The 13,780-nt window shown below is 39.9% G+C and overlaps 1 protein-coding gene across 1 annotated transcript in view; it reads left to right on the plus strand.

The window, feature by feature from the left end:
- LOC104506522 (dynamin-3) overlaps positions 1-13,780 on the plus strand; it is a gene marked incomplete at both ends in the record, with an annotated part of 36,221 nt that overhangs the window by 21,862 nt on the left and 579 nt on the right. Inside the window, one exon of the mRNA XM_010147497.1 lies at positions 5,816-5,945. Coding sequence (XP_010145799.1) covers positions 5,816-5,945 — 130 coding nt within the window. The remainder of the gene's footprint in view (positions 1-5,815; positions 5,946-13,780) is intronic.

A 13,780-nucleotide genomic window follows, 5' to 3' on the forward strand; every position in this document is an offset into this window, starting at 1 on the left:
TTGCTACCGCCTGAGGTTTTGACCTGACTCCACAAAGTTTCTTTTTAAGCCACAGGTTAGTCTGGCATCTAATTTGCTTGAAATAATCGGTGTAATGCTTGGTTTTACACAGCACACTTACAAGACCTGGTTCTTGAAAGCTGACCCACTCTTAACTGTGCATTTTGTGTGTTGGAACTTGTTTTGGTGACTAAAAGTTAGTGTTTAAAGCACCTCTTTGCGATAAACCTTTGAAGATGAAGGTGTCATTGCTCCATGTGCCCACCTGATACTCTGTGTGTGAGAATGCAGGATACTCAAATTATAGAGGATTATATAGAATTTATATGAAATTGTTTTGTGTATTCTACTCTGAGGCAAAACCTGCTGCTGTGCTTGAAGTAGCCCCAGTAATTAGAGAAGGGGCTTAATCGGAACGATGAGTTTCAAGCCACTGTCCAAGTGATTGGGAGGTTTGGGTTCGAAGGCTTTGTTTGACCTGCCTCTCTTCCAACGTTACGCCAGCGATCTGACTGACTTCTTCTGGACACAAGTGGCATTTGGATGCCATCAGTTGGCCTGAACTACAGTGCTAATAAGTAACTGCTTCCCTAGTAATCCCTTTTTTCTTTTTTTTTTTTTCTTTTTAATTCTGCTTTGTAGCCCTCCTTGCTGCTTCTTTTCTTCAGTTACACGTAAATCCTGTTACCTTGCATGACCTAGGAAAAAAATGTGTTTACAGAATTTTTTTTTAGGTGGATATGGAAACTTGTGCCGTGGTCATGAAAAATCATGACAAGGTTGTTCTGTTCAGAAATGCCAGTGTTTCTGTAAAAGAGGTGATGCCCATGGACGACCACATGATGCAAAATTTTGAAATATCCTTGAATGAGACATGCTGCTGTTGAATTTTACCTTATCAAGACTAGAGAAGTATTGCTGTTCTAAATGGCCTTTAGCTGTACTTATTTTTTTAAGTTAAGATTCCTTTTTGATTGACTTAGATTGACAAAGATTGACAATCTTTGCTTAACTACATTTGGAAGCATGTTTCAGTTTTTCACTGCTGAGTGCTTTGCTTCAGTAAAAATGAAATTTTTTTTTAAGTAGACATGTTTAAGACTTAGCCACTATCATTATTTTTAAGTTATGTGATATATTGTACAGTGATTTTTTTTTTTTGGTGAAGCAGTGTCACATGATCTTGATTGTGTTCAGATCGGAACAGATCTGATCAGTTTATGTTCTGACATTTGGCAAATTACACTGAAATCCTTTATTAGGTTTCTCTTCTAGTCTGTTGGTCTTTTTTTAGCCTCCGTAGTGTGAGGATCTTCATATTTGAACCCAAAGAACCAATAGCTTGTAAGGATGTCTCACAGATTAGTTTTTGCAATTCTTATTCTCTCAGTGTGCTTACTATTTGCTAACACGTGGTGTTATGACAGTGACTAGAAGATAGAGTAGTGCTGGGAATTGTGTCTTCAAAATTAGTTCAGTGGAGTTACGTAACACAACTTTATTAATAGAGAGTTATGTTAGCAAATGCTGGTGCTTGTATTGTTGTGGAAGTAGCCAGTCTCGCGATTTTCACACCTCTGCCTGCCCACTCAATTTCACTCATCTCTTACTTACCTTGAAATCATCTTTCAAATACTTCATTTAAAGAAATGAAACACTTTCTGATTCTCTAACATACTGCTTTTACAAGTACCTTAATTGATTTAATGGAATTAATAAGTCGTGCAGCACTACGTCAAATGTATTTACTGTGTCAAATCCTGCTTTCCTGTTTATCCATGAAGTGGTGGAGAATAAGAACAACAGATAGGATTTTGGTTTTGTGCAGCTGAACTATCAGAAAATGACTTCCTTCTGGCGTGTTCATGTGCATTCGTACCCTCTAAGTTTCATTTTTCAGACACCCAGATTAGGTATCAGGACCCTGAAGGAAGGAACTGTGTCATCTCTTGTTTATCCTGTACATGGAGTCCAACTACCGGTCAGAATATTGTCTTCACTACCTTCTGGCAAGGCCCATATTTTTCACCTTCCTGAAGCTCATAACTCATGTCACTAATATCCGGTTTGCACAGTGACATTTAGGAATCTGATAAAAAATATTGAAATGTTTCTCTTAAATCCAGACCAATCAGAAAATACACTAGTGAAAACCCTACTTCAGTTGTTCAAGCTGAAGTACTACACAACATAGCTAACGCCACACTTTGAAAAAAACCCCAACCAGCCCCCATCAGAGTGTTTTTCACTTCAGATGTCTCTTTGAAAATCTTTGCTGCCTATTGCCCATGGAAGGACACTTATTTCTCAAATGCAGCTTGAGTTAGTTTTTGGGAAATTGGCTGCAGTCTAAGGTGTAATTCAGCTTCTCTGGAAAGTAAAACTATGTTGCTTAATCTTGGTTTGTTTTGCACTTACACCTTGATCTGACATCACCCCCTTGCCCCAAGGCTGGTACTGAGTATTTTGGATGTTTAGCTTCTTGAAGTTAACAAAATGTGCCTGGGAAACAGGAACAATTCAATGAGGAGAACATGAGGTTCAGCAGATTAAGCTCATCTTGTCTCCCTTCATGTCCCCTGGAACTGCTTCCAACTGTTTTGGATAATTGTCATCTTTTGTAGTGTCCAGGATACTTTAGAGAACACATTACCCTGTTTTCCCAGAGGGGTATAGATAAAACAGGTCTAGAAACTTGCACATGAAAAACACATACCCAAGATACTGCTGTAGCTTGGTGCCCTGCTCTTCATGCACTGTTGTGTGGGAATGACAGCTGGATCTAATCCTCAGCACACAGGACTTTTGAGGAAAAAAACTGGCAAATTCCTTCCTTTACAAGACGGTGACCAATGTTTGTATTAGCAAGTCAGCTTGTTTCTGTCCACACCCAGTGATGGTTATGCATCTGCGGGGAGATGCGTTGGACTGGAGCAAGATGGTCTTTTGGGGCGACACAACTAGCGTAGTTCCTACATTGGAAGGATTAAAAGCTTTGTTATTTCTTAAATGGCTTGTATAGTTTAGATTTTAAAATCTTAGTCTGCTCTGAGCCCACTACCACAAAGTTGCTCTTGTCAAACTGAGAAAATTTGACTTATTTACAGGCTACAAAGCCTGTGGAAATGATGAGGGAAAGCATTGACTGGAATAAGCATAGTGCTACTTCCCTTCCGAGTGCTCATCACCTGTAAGGTTCTTGAACACGCCACTCGTGTGTTTTTTACTGGTTTGCTTCTAGAAACCGCCTCTTTATCCCCGCTGTGACATCTGTCTTCAAATCTTTTACCCTCTCTACGATGTGTGTCCAAACCAGTTTTCAGTAGTGTGCTGGCCCAGCTGCCTGTGCTTCCTGTATGTGGGACTGTGCCTTATGGGGAGCCACACGGCGTTTTCAGTTGCGGGCAGCATGGTTCAAGCATCCTCGCTCACAGCCCCGTTTCAGTTTTTACACCACGGGAATAACCACCTTTGTGCGCGTGCTGGGATGTATTTAGTCTGCTTTACAAATACAGCTCACCTTGTTGTGGAGCTAGGCTCAAGCGGCTTGGGAACCTTAATTTCCTGGGTTTTTCCTAAAATTTATTTCATTTCCACTTGTGCATTTTAGCGCAATGAAGTTAGCTCAGTTCCACAACTACTTTTGTGGCAGCTGCCTGGAGGCCAGTAGACTGGCAATATATGCATGCTGCTTGTTTCCTCTATATTTTGCTTCAATGAACATCATAAAATCAAGTGATAAAGTTGGGTAATCAAGTTCCTATCAGCATGTTTCCCTTAACTTGCATTCAGACGGGCATTCTGTGTCTATTTGTACTCGTTAATGCCCTCCTCTCCACTCCTCGCTCCCAACGAACGTGAATATTTAGAATATTACTACAGACATCTGCAGAGGCCTGTGTGGTACAGGCTGTTTCATCCAGTCTGCTCGTGTTATACCTTGGCGTCTCTCTATGGGAGTCATGTCATAGAATCATGGAATCATAGAATGGTTAAGGATTGAAGGGACCTTAAAGATCATCCAGTTCCAACCCCCCTGCCATGGGCAGGGACACCTTCCACTAGACCAGGTTGCTCCAAGCCTCATCCAGCCTGGCCTTGAAGACATCCAGGGAGGGGGCATCCACAACATCTCTGGGCAACCTGTTCCAGTGCCTCACCACCCTCTCTGTGAAGAATTTCTTCCTGATATCTAGTCTAAACCTCCCTGATTTCAATTTATACCCATTACCCCTGTATGGGTAATGGAGTTGTTCATTGAGAGAATGTCCAGTTCTCTCACAGCTTACCGAGTCTTCAGAACCGAATCAGTGCTTTCTTAAGGTTTTCTCACAGGCTGAAAACCCACACACTTTGCATCTTCAGTGGTTTTCTTACACTGCCGGCCTGGTTGGTAGTGAGTGGGCAAACATGGTCATCACATTGGAAATGAAATGGATACTCTTGGATTATGTGCATTACTGGTGCTTTTACCAGCTTTTCAGGTGCAAATTCTGATCTCTTTCTTTGGTTTAATTATCAAATACAATTTAGTCCCATGTTCCGTGCAGCACCGAAGCTGGATTTTTCAGGGAGCTTACATGAATGTGCGTCCTGAATGGGAGTGAATTCGGATTCTGAAACTTCTGTAGGTGACAAGGAATAGATATCGAGCAATGTTTTCCCCTGGTTACCTGTTGATATTGGAGGTGCTAGTCTTGTGAGAGGAATGTCACTGTCTGGTGTGTTTCTCTAAAAGCAGGTCTGTGCTTGTGGGACTTGTTGAGGGAGTTCTGAAGGGCTTCTCTGAACACTTCTTCCTTCCATCTCAGTGCTCAATAGGCAAATGAAAGGGGGTGTTGTGGGGAGAAACAGAACGACTGAGGTTCCCTGAGTCTGTGTGCTTGGGAGAGTTCTGTTGCCTTGTTCCGAGTATGATGGGAAGGAGCACTTGCTTTCTCATGTACGTATTGGAAAACAATTAATGTTCCTATAAACCCGAATGTTTCTATATGATCCATAAACTAGTTATCACCATTCACTCTTCTTCACCTCTGGAGTTGTCTCATTCCTCTTAAATTTTCTTTTGTCCGTCTTTGTTTTTGCGTGATGTGGCCTCCTGGCCTTAGTATTCATAGGTATGCTGTTTACATCTCTCATTTCTTCTTTGGCTTGTATCTATTTCATAAAGTTCCTCTTTACCCATTTTCACCACTGATTTTTATTGCTGCCTTAGTTTTTTCCCCCCTCTTTTCCTCTTCTACCTTATGAGAGGAAAGTAGCTCTCATATACCTCTCCTTACCACTTCCTGTCTTAATTTCAAATTAACTGTAGAAGACCTCTCCACATCGTCACTCAACTCAACCCCTTCTGGAAATTCCCAGTGCATGCCAGAAGCTACTCGCTTTGCCAGAACCCAAGTGCTTTTCCTAGTATCCAACTTTACAAATGACCTTAACGATTAGACTAGAACAGAATAGTCATATATAAAGTTGTATGGACTTTTGCAATCTGTTACTGTACAACAAGCACATATCTTCAAGTTTACACGATTCTTAATGCTCTCATACCTGCTGTAAGTACAACACGCGGATACTTAGGCTTCTCCTTTCTCCAACCTTTGGACTGAAAACACTACATTCACGTTGTTATGTTTTTGGTTTTTTTCTTGAATGATCAAAAGCTGCGAAAACTCTTGAATTTGCCAGAGACTGAAAAGAATATACCTGTTCCTGTTTTATTTAGCAATTATTTATTTAAAATAATGAATGCAGCAGCAAAATTATGTCAAGTGAGTAATGAACTAAACTTGTGCCTGACTGCACCTCTGCACAGGTTATCCGGAAAGGCTGGCTGACCATCAACAATATTGGCATCATGAAAGGAGGATCCAAGGAATACTGGTTCGTTCTTACTGCAGAAAGCTTGTCCTGGTATAAGGATGATGAGGTAAGGAATGAAGAACGTTTTTCTACTGGGGAAAAAAGCCAGTATTTGTTCAATCTTCTGGTATCAGCTTAAAATATTAAATCAGCTTGTACAGACTTGAACTGGAAGAATGTTTTAAAGTGTGTTCTTTAATTTTTCTGGTTTTGATTAACGGAGAATGCTGATCCTCTTAAGACTTCTGTGGAAATGTTGATAACATCGATACAGGGGTTGTGTGGGGTGCTTTTGTTTGGGTTTTGGTTTACTTTTTTCCTCTCTTCCTGTAGTTTCCACACATTGGTCTGGGGGAAAAAAAAAAAAAAGAAAAAGGCTGTTCCGGAATGTTCTGGTTATTAGTGAACATAAATTGTCTAGGTAAAGTTACTTCTAAAAGTAACTACACCAACTGATTTAATGGTAGTAATTGTTCTCTGGCATCATATTCTGAGAAGATGAAAAGCCTGTGGTCAGAGTCCTGTAGCTGCTTGATACAGATTTTCAAATTTGACAAAAAATACACCTCGGTAAGGAATGTCACTGCTGATCAGAAAATCTGAAGTGAGTAATGCAAGAACTGGAAAAAGCATTTTTGTGCTAAACAGGAGGACGTCCAGGATGATCACTCTCTTGAATATGTTGTTAGGTGGCTCATCTGGTCTGTTTCAATATTTAAAAAAAAAAAAAAAGAAGTGTTGGTAATTATGCACTCTATCCAAAACTCCAGCAGTTGTCTTGTTAATTTTTGAAGGTTAAGATGGGATTATTATGTGCACTATCAGCTCTAGAGTAAAGCCATTGTGTTTTTTAAGGTTTGTGTTGGTTTTGAAGACAAATTGGGCTACACTTAAAAAAAAAAAAAAATTCCTAATATTGTATGTTTGTGGGGTTTGTTTGTTTGTTTTGAAGTTAAATTTTTTCAGGAAAAATATAGTGATTTTTAGGGTGAACCAGTTCATTGGATGGAAGAGTCACAGGTAAGGAGAGTATTAAATGAGCTCTAAACCATCACTCAATCTTTCCATCGTATTCTAAGTAATAATCAAAACACTGGCTTACCCCAACAAAAGGAGGAGTTGGTTGATGGGGACCGTGCAGACAATTCATATGCCATTTAAACTAACTTAGTGTTTGACTGCAGTGGGTTTTCTAGAACCACTGGGGAGAGGTTCTGCAGTGCATGTACCTGTCGGAGCTCTGCCGAGTCCTACGAATCCAGGATGTGGTACTTGTAGGTAGTTACTTCAGTAATAGTGCTGATGGTGGCAACTCCGCGGGTCAGCAGTGGGTTTTTCCTGAGTCACGACCCATTTTGGGATAGACCTTAAGATTGTGGGACAAAGTAGGTTAATTGTGAAGATTTTGCCACTTGCCCTTTTGTTACGTTTTAAAGGGATTCAAATGGGAAAATTGGACGGTGGGGAGGAGCCAAGTGCTGTGTGTCAAGAGGGGAAGTTTTATTCTGAGATTGTGGAAATATAAGTTGAAATATTTTGTTGTAATGGCATAAAAATGAATGAAAAAGACATGCAAAAGTGCCTTTATGAAGTTGCGAATTTGAAGCTGTTTTTGTCGTGACCTACCTTGAAGCTACTAGAACTTGTCTTAGATTAGTACAGGTAACTGTAACTAAAATGAGATAAATGATGTGAGATTAACACCCCTTGCTATGTCTGTCTCAAGCAATTGGAGGTGCATCCAAGGTGTGCTGTGGCAATAATTTAGGTAATTTTAGTGTTGATTTTGTGTCTGATCTTTGTTTGATGTGAAATATAAAAAAGTGTCAGGCAGTTGTGTTTCGAGAGCCATGAAAATACCAGTAGTTTATTCAGGCCAATATGGGAGATCACTCAGGAATTTCTTAGAGTGTTAAGAGAAGACACTAGCGTAGTACTATTCCGTGCCTTGCTGGCGGATGAAATTCCTCCTTAAGTACAGATTTGCTGTATCGTTTGATTATTCAGTCCTGGGAAAGATACGTTGGATTTTTAAAAATTTAAAAAAAAAATTATTTACTGGGCCTTTCTCAGTAGGACTTAAAAATTAGTAAGGTCTGGTTCAGCTTTCCGAAGAGGGTCGAAGCCACAGCTTGACCATTAGGTTAGTCAAAAGACGAGCGGCTTGTTTCAGAAACAGAACTACTGGCTTCTGAAAATAAAGCAGCAAATACTTAATCTCCTGGCTGAATTCCAATTTTTATTATTACATTTTGTCTCCCTAAAACGTTCTCCTTGCTTTCAGCTTGGCTTGGTAGCTGTCACATCCTGTTCTCAATGATTATTGAAACGGCCGCGTGCTGTTCTATTTCCACCCTGGTAAGATACGTAGTCTTCAGTGATGTGTGAAGTGATACCCGTGTTTATGTGTCCGGACTGTGCCGGGGCCGAGTGTGGCTGTGCACGCTGTGAGGTCGGAGGGAGTTCAGATCCCCCCGTGCCTCCCGCTCGGGCCGGTCACTTCTGCAGTCCTTGCACGGTAGCGAGAGCCTCTCCATCGCGGCCGGGCAAGATGCATAAGTCAGGTCTCACCTTTGTTCTCTTGCCGCAGTGATGAGTTGGTTCCCCCTGCGCCTCTACCCCTGAGTAAGGAATGTGGCAGCCGTTTGTGTGCCAGCGAGCTCTGACAATGTATTTTACAAGCCACAGTGCTTGCTGGGGCCTCTGCGCCTGTGTACCCCCTCTAGTGTAAGCTGAGCCTGTTTTCTATAGACTGGAATTTACTCCGGGATGAACATCACTCCCTGAATGCAAGTGGTTGCTTGCTAGTGCCATTACAAGGTTGTAAATAATTTCCTTTATTTGGAAGCTGCAGCTTTTCTAAGTGCAGAATCCACAGTGGAATGCGTTTTGCAGCAAGTTACTTTGGCAAAGGAGTTCAAAATTTGCTGTCCGATAAGTTATTACAAAAGAAACTACTGACTTGGTTTTGTAGCTGCTCAGACATACCACGGGATTATATTCCTGGTGAGGTGGGAATAATGCCGAAGAATGCTTTTTAGGCTTGTAAATATGGAAACACCAAGTTGACATTTGAACAGTGTGGTTAGAGCAGTTATGGTATCAGTTATGTGAATACTAATCTGGATTAGTTTCTGATCCTGCGTACAGTTGCTTGTGTTCATAACTTCGCTGCGTGACCAGCACCGTGACTTTGTGCTTTTCCACTTGCTTGAAACGAAGCACGGAAAAAATGGTTTACCCCTTTGAGGCAGTTGTAAGTGCCAGATTAGCACATCCATTGACCTCACAAATACAGATTTTGTTGGTGGAGTATTCCATGTAATACTAGCTAAAGTGTTATAAGGCATACCTACACACACAAGATTAAATCTGAGCATTTTAGCTCCCAATTCTTACTGTTCTGTTAAATAGCACAAAAGGCTGTAAGCTTTTGTGCTGAGGTTCATTTGGGAGCCAACCTGCGAATCTGAAGTTTGTGAATTAGCCACTTCTGGGATAAAATGGACTTTGGGAACGGGGAATGCCATCCTAGCTCGCGAATCAAAAAGCTCCTTACTGTAAACAAAAGGATGCTATTTGTAAAGCGGTGTAGTGTTTTTACAGGGCATGGTCAGAGAATGTGTTATTCTTTCCAAAGCACCCGGAGATTTTGCTGGCATTATTGGTGCGCAGAGGATGCCAAGCTGGGCTCTGGGATAAGAACTTCTGAAAATGTGAAATTTACATTTAAGGGGAAAAAATCCCCTTTAGTCTTATTTCCAGATAAAATATTTTCATTCTGTTTCAATAGGAAAGGATAATATTGTCAACATCCAGTGACAGATGCAGTCTGTATTATAATTTCACACTTCATTCCCCGTTGTAAAATTCGGTGTGATTTGGGAGGGAGATGCTAAAATAAGTGAGGAGGTGAGAGCGTGGAAAAGGGGCGAAGTTCCTCTAAGGTCTGACACTGTGCGTGTTCACAGGATTAACTTGCCACACAGTCTGTTTCCGTGGCTAGCAGGAACGTTAGTGATTTTTATACCGACAGTAATGTAGTGCTGCAAGATGCTCGAGTTATGCCTGAGAAGTAGATGGGAGGACAAAACATACAACGGTGCCGCAAAGCTGCGTGTAAATAAAACTCGTTGTTAGTGAGTTAATGAGAACAACTAGGAAAAGAGTACTATAGGAAGCACAGTAAAAATTTCAGCAGCGGGTTTTATTGTCTTTTATCGGTTTGCCTCTAGGTGGGTTGCAGCACGCGGCTTGGTTACTGACCGGCCGTCTGAGATCCAGAGTGACTCTTGGCTGGAGCTGTTGGTGAAGATGCTCTGGTGTGTCAGAGCGGTTTCCCACGGGCGGCTGTCCCTCAGGCTGGGTTGTCATGCGACTGCCTGTCTGTGCCTGCTGTACAGGTGAGAGGATGTTCTGCACAGCAAGTGTAGACAGGCAGACACATGACAACTCCGTCCAGCCAGTCCCTTGGAGCCATCGCCGCTGCTGTGCAACGCTTTGTACCATTCCGGTTTGGGGGGCTTTCTTGGGGGAGGGGGGAGAACACACATCACAGAATTAAACTTTAAAACATTGGGAGCTGTAGAACGAGAACGTAACGTGATTTTATTCGGAAAAGAAGCGTTTCGGTACATCAGTTGGCATTGTGCTGACATGTCTCAGAGGTGCGATTGCAACAGGCTGGTCGCACTAACATGGGGAAAAACAAGGAGGACTGAAGCCACGGTTTATTTTATATGCAATTCATACAGGATTTTGCCTGCGTGTTCTACTCAGCCATAGTAACTTAACCAGATGGTTTTACTCTTCTTGGAGGCACAGAAATACTGAAGTTCAAGATAAAGGAGATGTTTATACAGTACATATTTTCTAGCAGCAGATAACTACAATAATCTTGCATGTTAAAAATAAAAATCTTTCTGTATAAATGGAGGCAACCATTTTCACATTAACCCAGTTAAAGGGAACGTGCTGGAAAGAAAACTGGTTGCGTTTTATATCTATTTTGCTAATATGTTAAAGCTATACACTTACAATGATATTTTGGTTTACTCATTATCTAAATTTACCTTTCTCTCAAAATCTCGACTTTGCAAGAAGTCAGAATAACTTTGCAGAGCTTCAGTAAGCCTTTCAGTTAAACACAGACGATGCTATAGATCAAAAGCATGCAAATAGCATCGTTTCGCATCACAAGATGTGCTGCTTTGCTAAACTTTCCTGTATGTGAAATACAAACAGTGACTGTAATCCAGTTTAGCAGCGACATTTGCAGCATCACGAGGGTGTTGTTTCAAAAGGTATAAAACACACTGGAAGTTTAGAAGGGGGAAAAATAGTTGTATTACTTTGCTCTACAGATTAAATGGTTCTGTTTTATAATGGTGTTCTTACACCACTGTTGCTCGCTAGTGCCTCCATAGGTAAGCAACAAACTTGGTCTTTCAAACCCTTCTCAAGCATATCCCATACAGAATAGCAGCAAAACGCTTACGTTCCAGCCTGAAAACTGATTATAAAAGGGATGAATTTACTAAAAGGCTGAAGCTGGGGATGGTGTTGAGGTTTTAAATCAGACTAATAATAATAATAAATTATGAAGCCTAATACTAACAAATTAATTATTCAGCTGCTGTAGCTCTAATTATTATTTTCCTGCAAAGAAAGAGATGCCTTTTTGGCTAACATACAAGTTGAAGTGTACAGATTAAGTTTATCAGTTATATGAATAAAATTTTCCTTGTGCTTATCAAGATGGAATAAGATGTCTTAGGAAAACGACTCGAGCACAAAAACATGACTAGCTAATTCAGGCATGAAAAATTATTTCCAAGGCTTTAAATATTCTTTAACTTTATAATAACTCACTTAAATTTCTGTAGCTCTAAGTAAAATTTAAAGTGTATGCTTTAAGTTTGCCTGTCTTCCTACCCGCTAGAAGTACTTTTAAAATCAACATGAACCACTGCTTGTTTCCTAGATTTCATCACATTTAATGTCTGCATTTAGTTGTTAAAGAAATCAGACATCTTTAGAAAATGGGCTCTCAGTTTCTGCGTTATGGATCCTTCTTGAAATGGCAGAGAACCGTACAGTGAAATTCATTGGCAGCCTAGAGTATAAAAGGATTGGAAGAACAAAAATGGGCATTTTAATTCATAGGTTTTGTGTTAACAGCAATCAGGGAAGTTATGCTGGGAGCAAAAGTTGTAAGTGGAAAGATTGTGCGGTCTTTCTAATAACTGTACACACGAAGAATTCATCAGAGAATCAGCAAAGCGCTTTCTGTCTTAAGCTGAGGCAAATTTATTTTGCCTTCAGTTAATTCACAGGGTACTACTGACAGCTGGGTAGTTTTCTCCACTTGATTCTTATTTAAAACTGATATTCCTTGAAATCGTAGTTAAATTTGCTGAAAAGGGCTGTATCTGGGTGATTCATTGAGTCAGTAAAAGGCTCGAGAATATTTTAGAATACTCGTAACAAAACTAAAACCTCCTGATTGCCAATATTATATTTACAGAAACCTACATTAAGGATTTGACTTTAAATATTGGTAGCTTGGAAACTGAGGATTGTAGCCTCTCCCACTGTGATCAGGACTTTTTATTTAAGGACAGGTTGTTATTTTTAGATACTGTTTTGCAGTGCAGCGTAAAATGCAGTACTGAAGTACAGTACCATTCAGGAGAGTTTCATTCTTAAATCTTTTTGTAGGTTTAAACCCGAGTCTTAATATTATTTCAATTAGGATTTTTTTTTTTTTAAATAAAATACAGTTCAGGAAGCAAAATATCTGCAAGTAAAGCTATGCCCTTGATTAAAATTTATTATTTAAAAAACCCCACACTACAACTAAGGTGGTTTTTTTTTATTTTCCAATCTGCTTAACAGATTTTGCTTAGAAGTTTACAATGAGTTAACGTTCAGCTCAGAAGTTTGGATTTTTTATGCAAGCATTTCGCTGTTTTGGTTATAGTATTTTCCATACAGCAATGATACTTGGGTGGTCTGCAGAAATGCCTGTGGAGGCACTGTGATAGTACAGGGAGGGGGGGGGCCAAGGAGCGTGGAGAGCATAGCAGTGTCTTTTAGTCTTCTGGGAGTCCAGATGCATTAAAAAGCACTGGTAACGGTAATACAGAAGATAGCATGCAGCTTAATGACATGGCACAAAAATGTCAAATGACGTGGGTTTTTTTAAAGTAACTAGATTTTTCCCATTTGGATGCTTATTTGATCTATATTTATTTCTGTATAGTTAAGTGACCTTCCCCCACCCTTCCCTATTTGGGTTTTTTTTGGTTTTTTTTAACCTTAAGTGAATATATAGAAAAGGTTTGAAATATATTTCTTCCTCTTCCCTATTTAATTTTGTTTAGTGGATTAAAAAAAAAATATTCTCCTTAAAGATGAAAGACCATTGTATTGAAATTCTTTCCTGTTTAAATATTCATACTGTCTTTCATTTGCTTGTCCTGATTTTGTCCATTCTGTGCTAATACGGACTGTGCCATTTAGTTCATGCAACAGGCTCAAGCACTGAGATCGTCCTGGTTTTACAGAACTCTCACCAGGATTTAGAGCCTGCTAATTTTTTGCAATGACTAAAAAAGTAATGTTTGGGGTTTTTTGTTGTTGTTGTTGTTTGTTTGTTTTATTTTATTTTTTTCCTGTTGAAATATTTGTATACAGCTATTTTGAGTTTGGCAACATGCATATTTAAAACCTCTTGTTTTATAACTATGGAAATCTTTTCTGTATGGTTATGATCAACTCTAAGTTTTTTTTTTCAGCTGAAACAGCACTGTTTTAAGAACTGCAGAATCACTTAATTCACTTTGAAAATGTTTTGATTACTGAGCCGAAGTAGATATACTTCCTTATTCATTCCTAACAATACAGGCTTTCTTTC

The sequence above is a fragment of the Eurypyga helias genome, unplaced genomic scaffold, assembly GCF_000690775.1.
Source record: "Eurypyga helias isolate BGI_N326 unplaced genomic scaffold, ASM69077v1 scaffold1952, whole genome shotgun sequence".
Lineage (NCBI taxonomy): Eukaryota > Metazoa > Chordata > Aves > Eurypygiformes > Eurypygidae > Eurypyga > Eurypyga helias.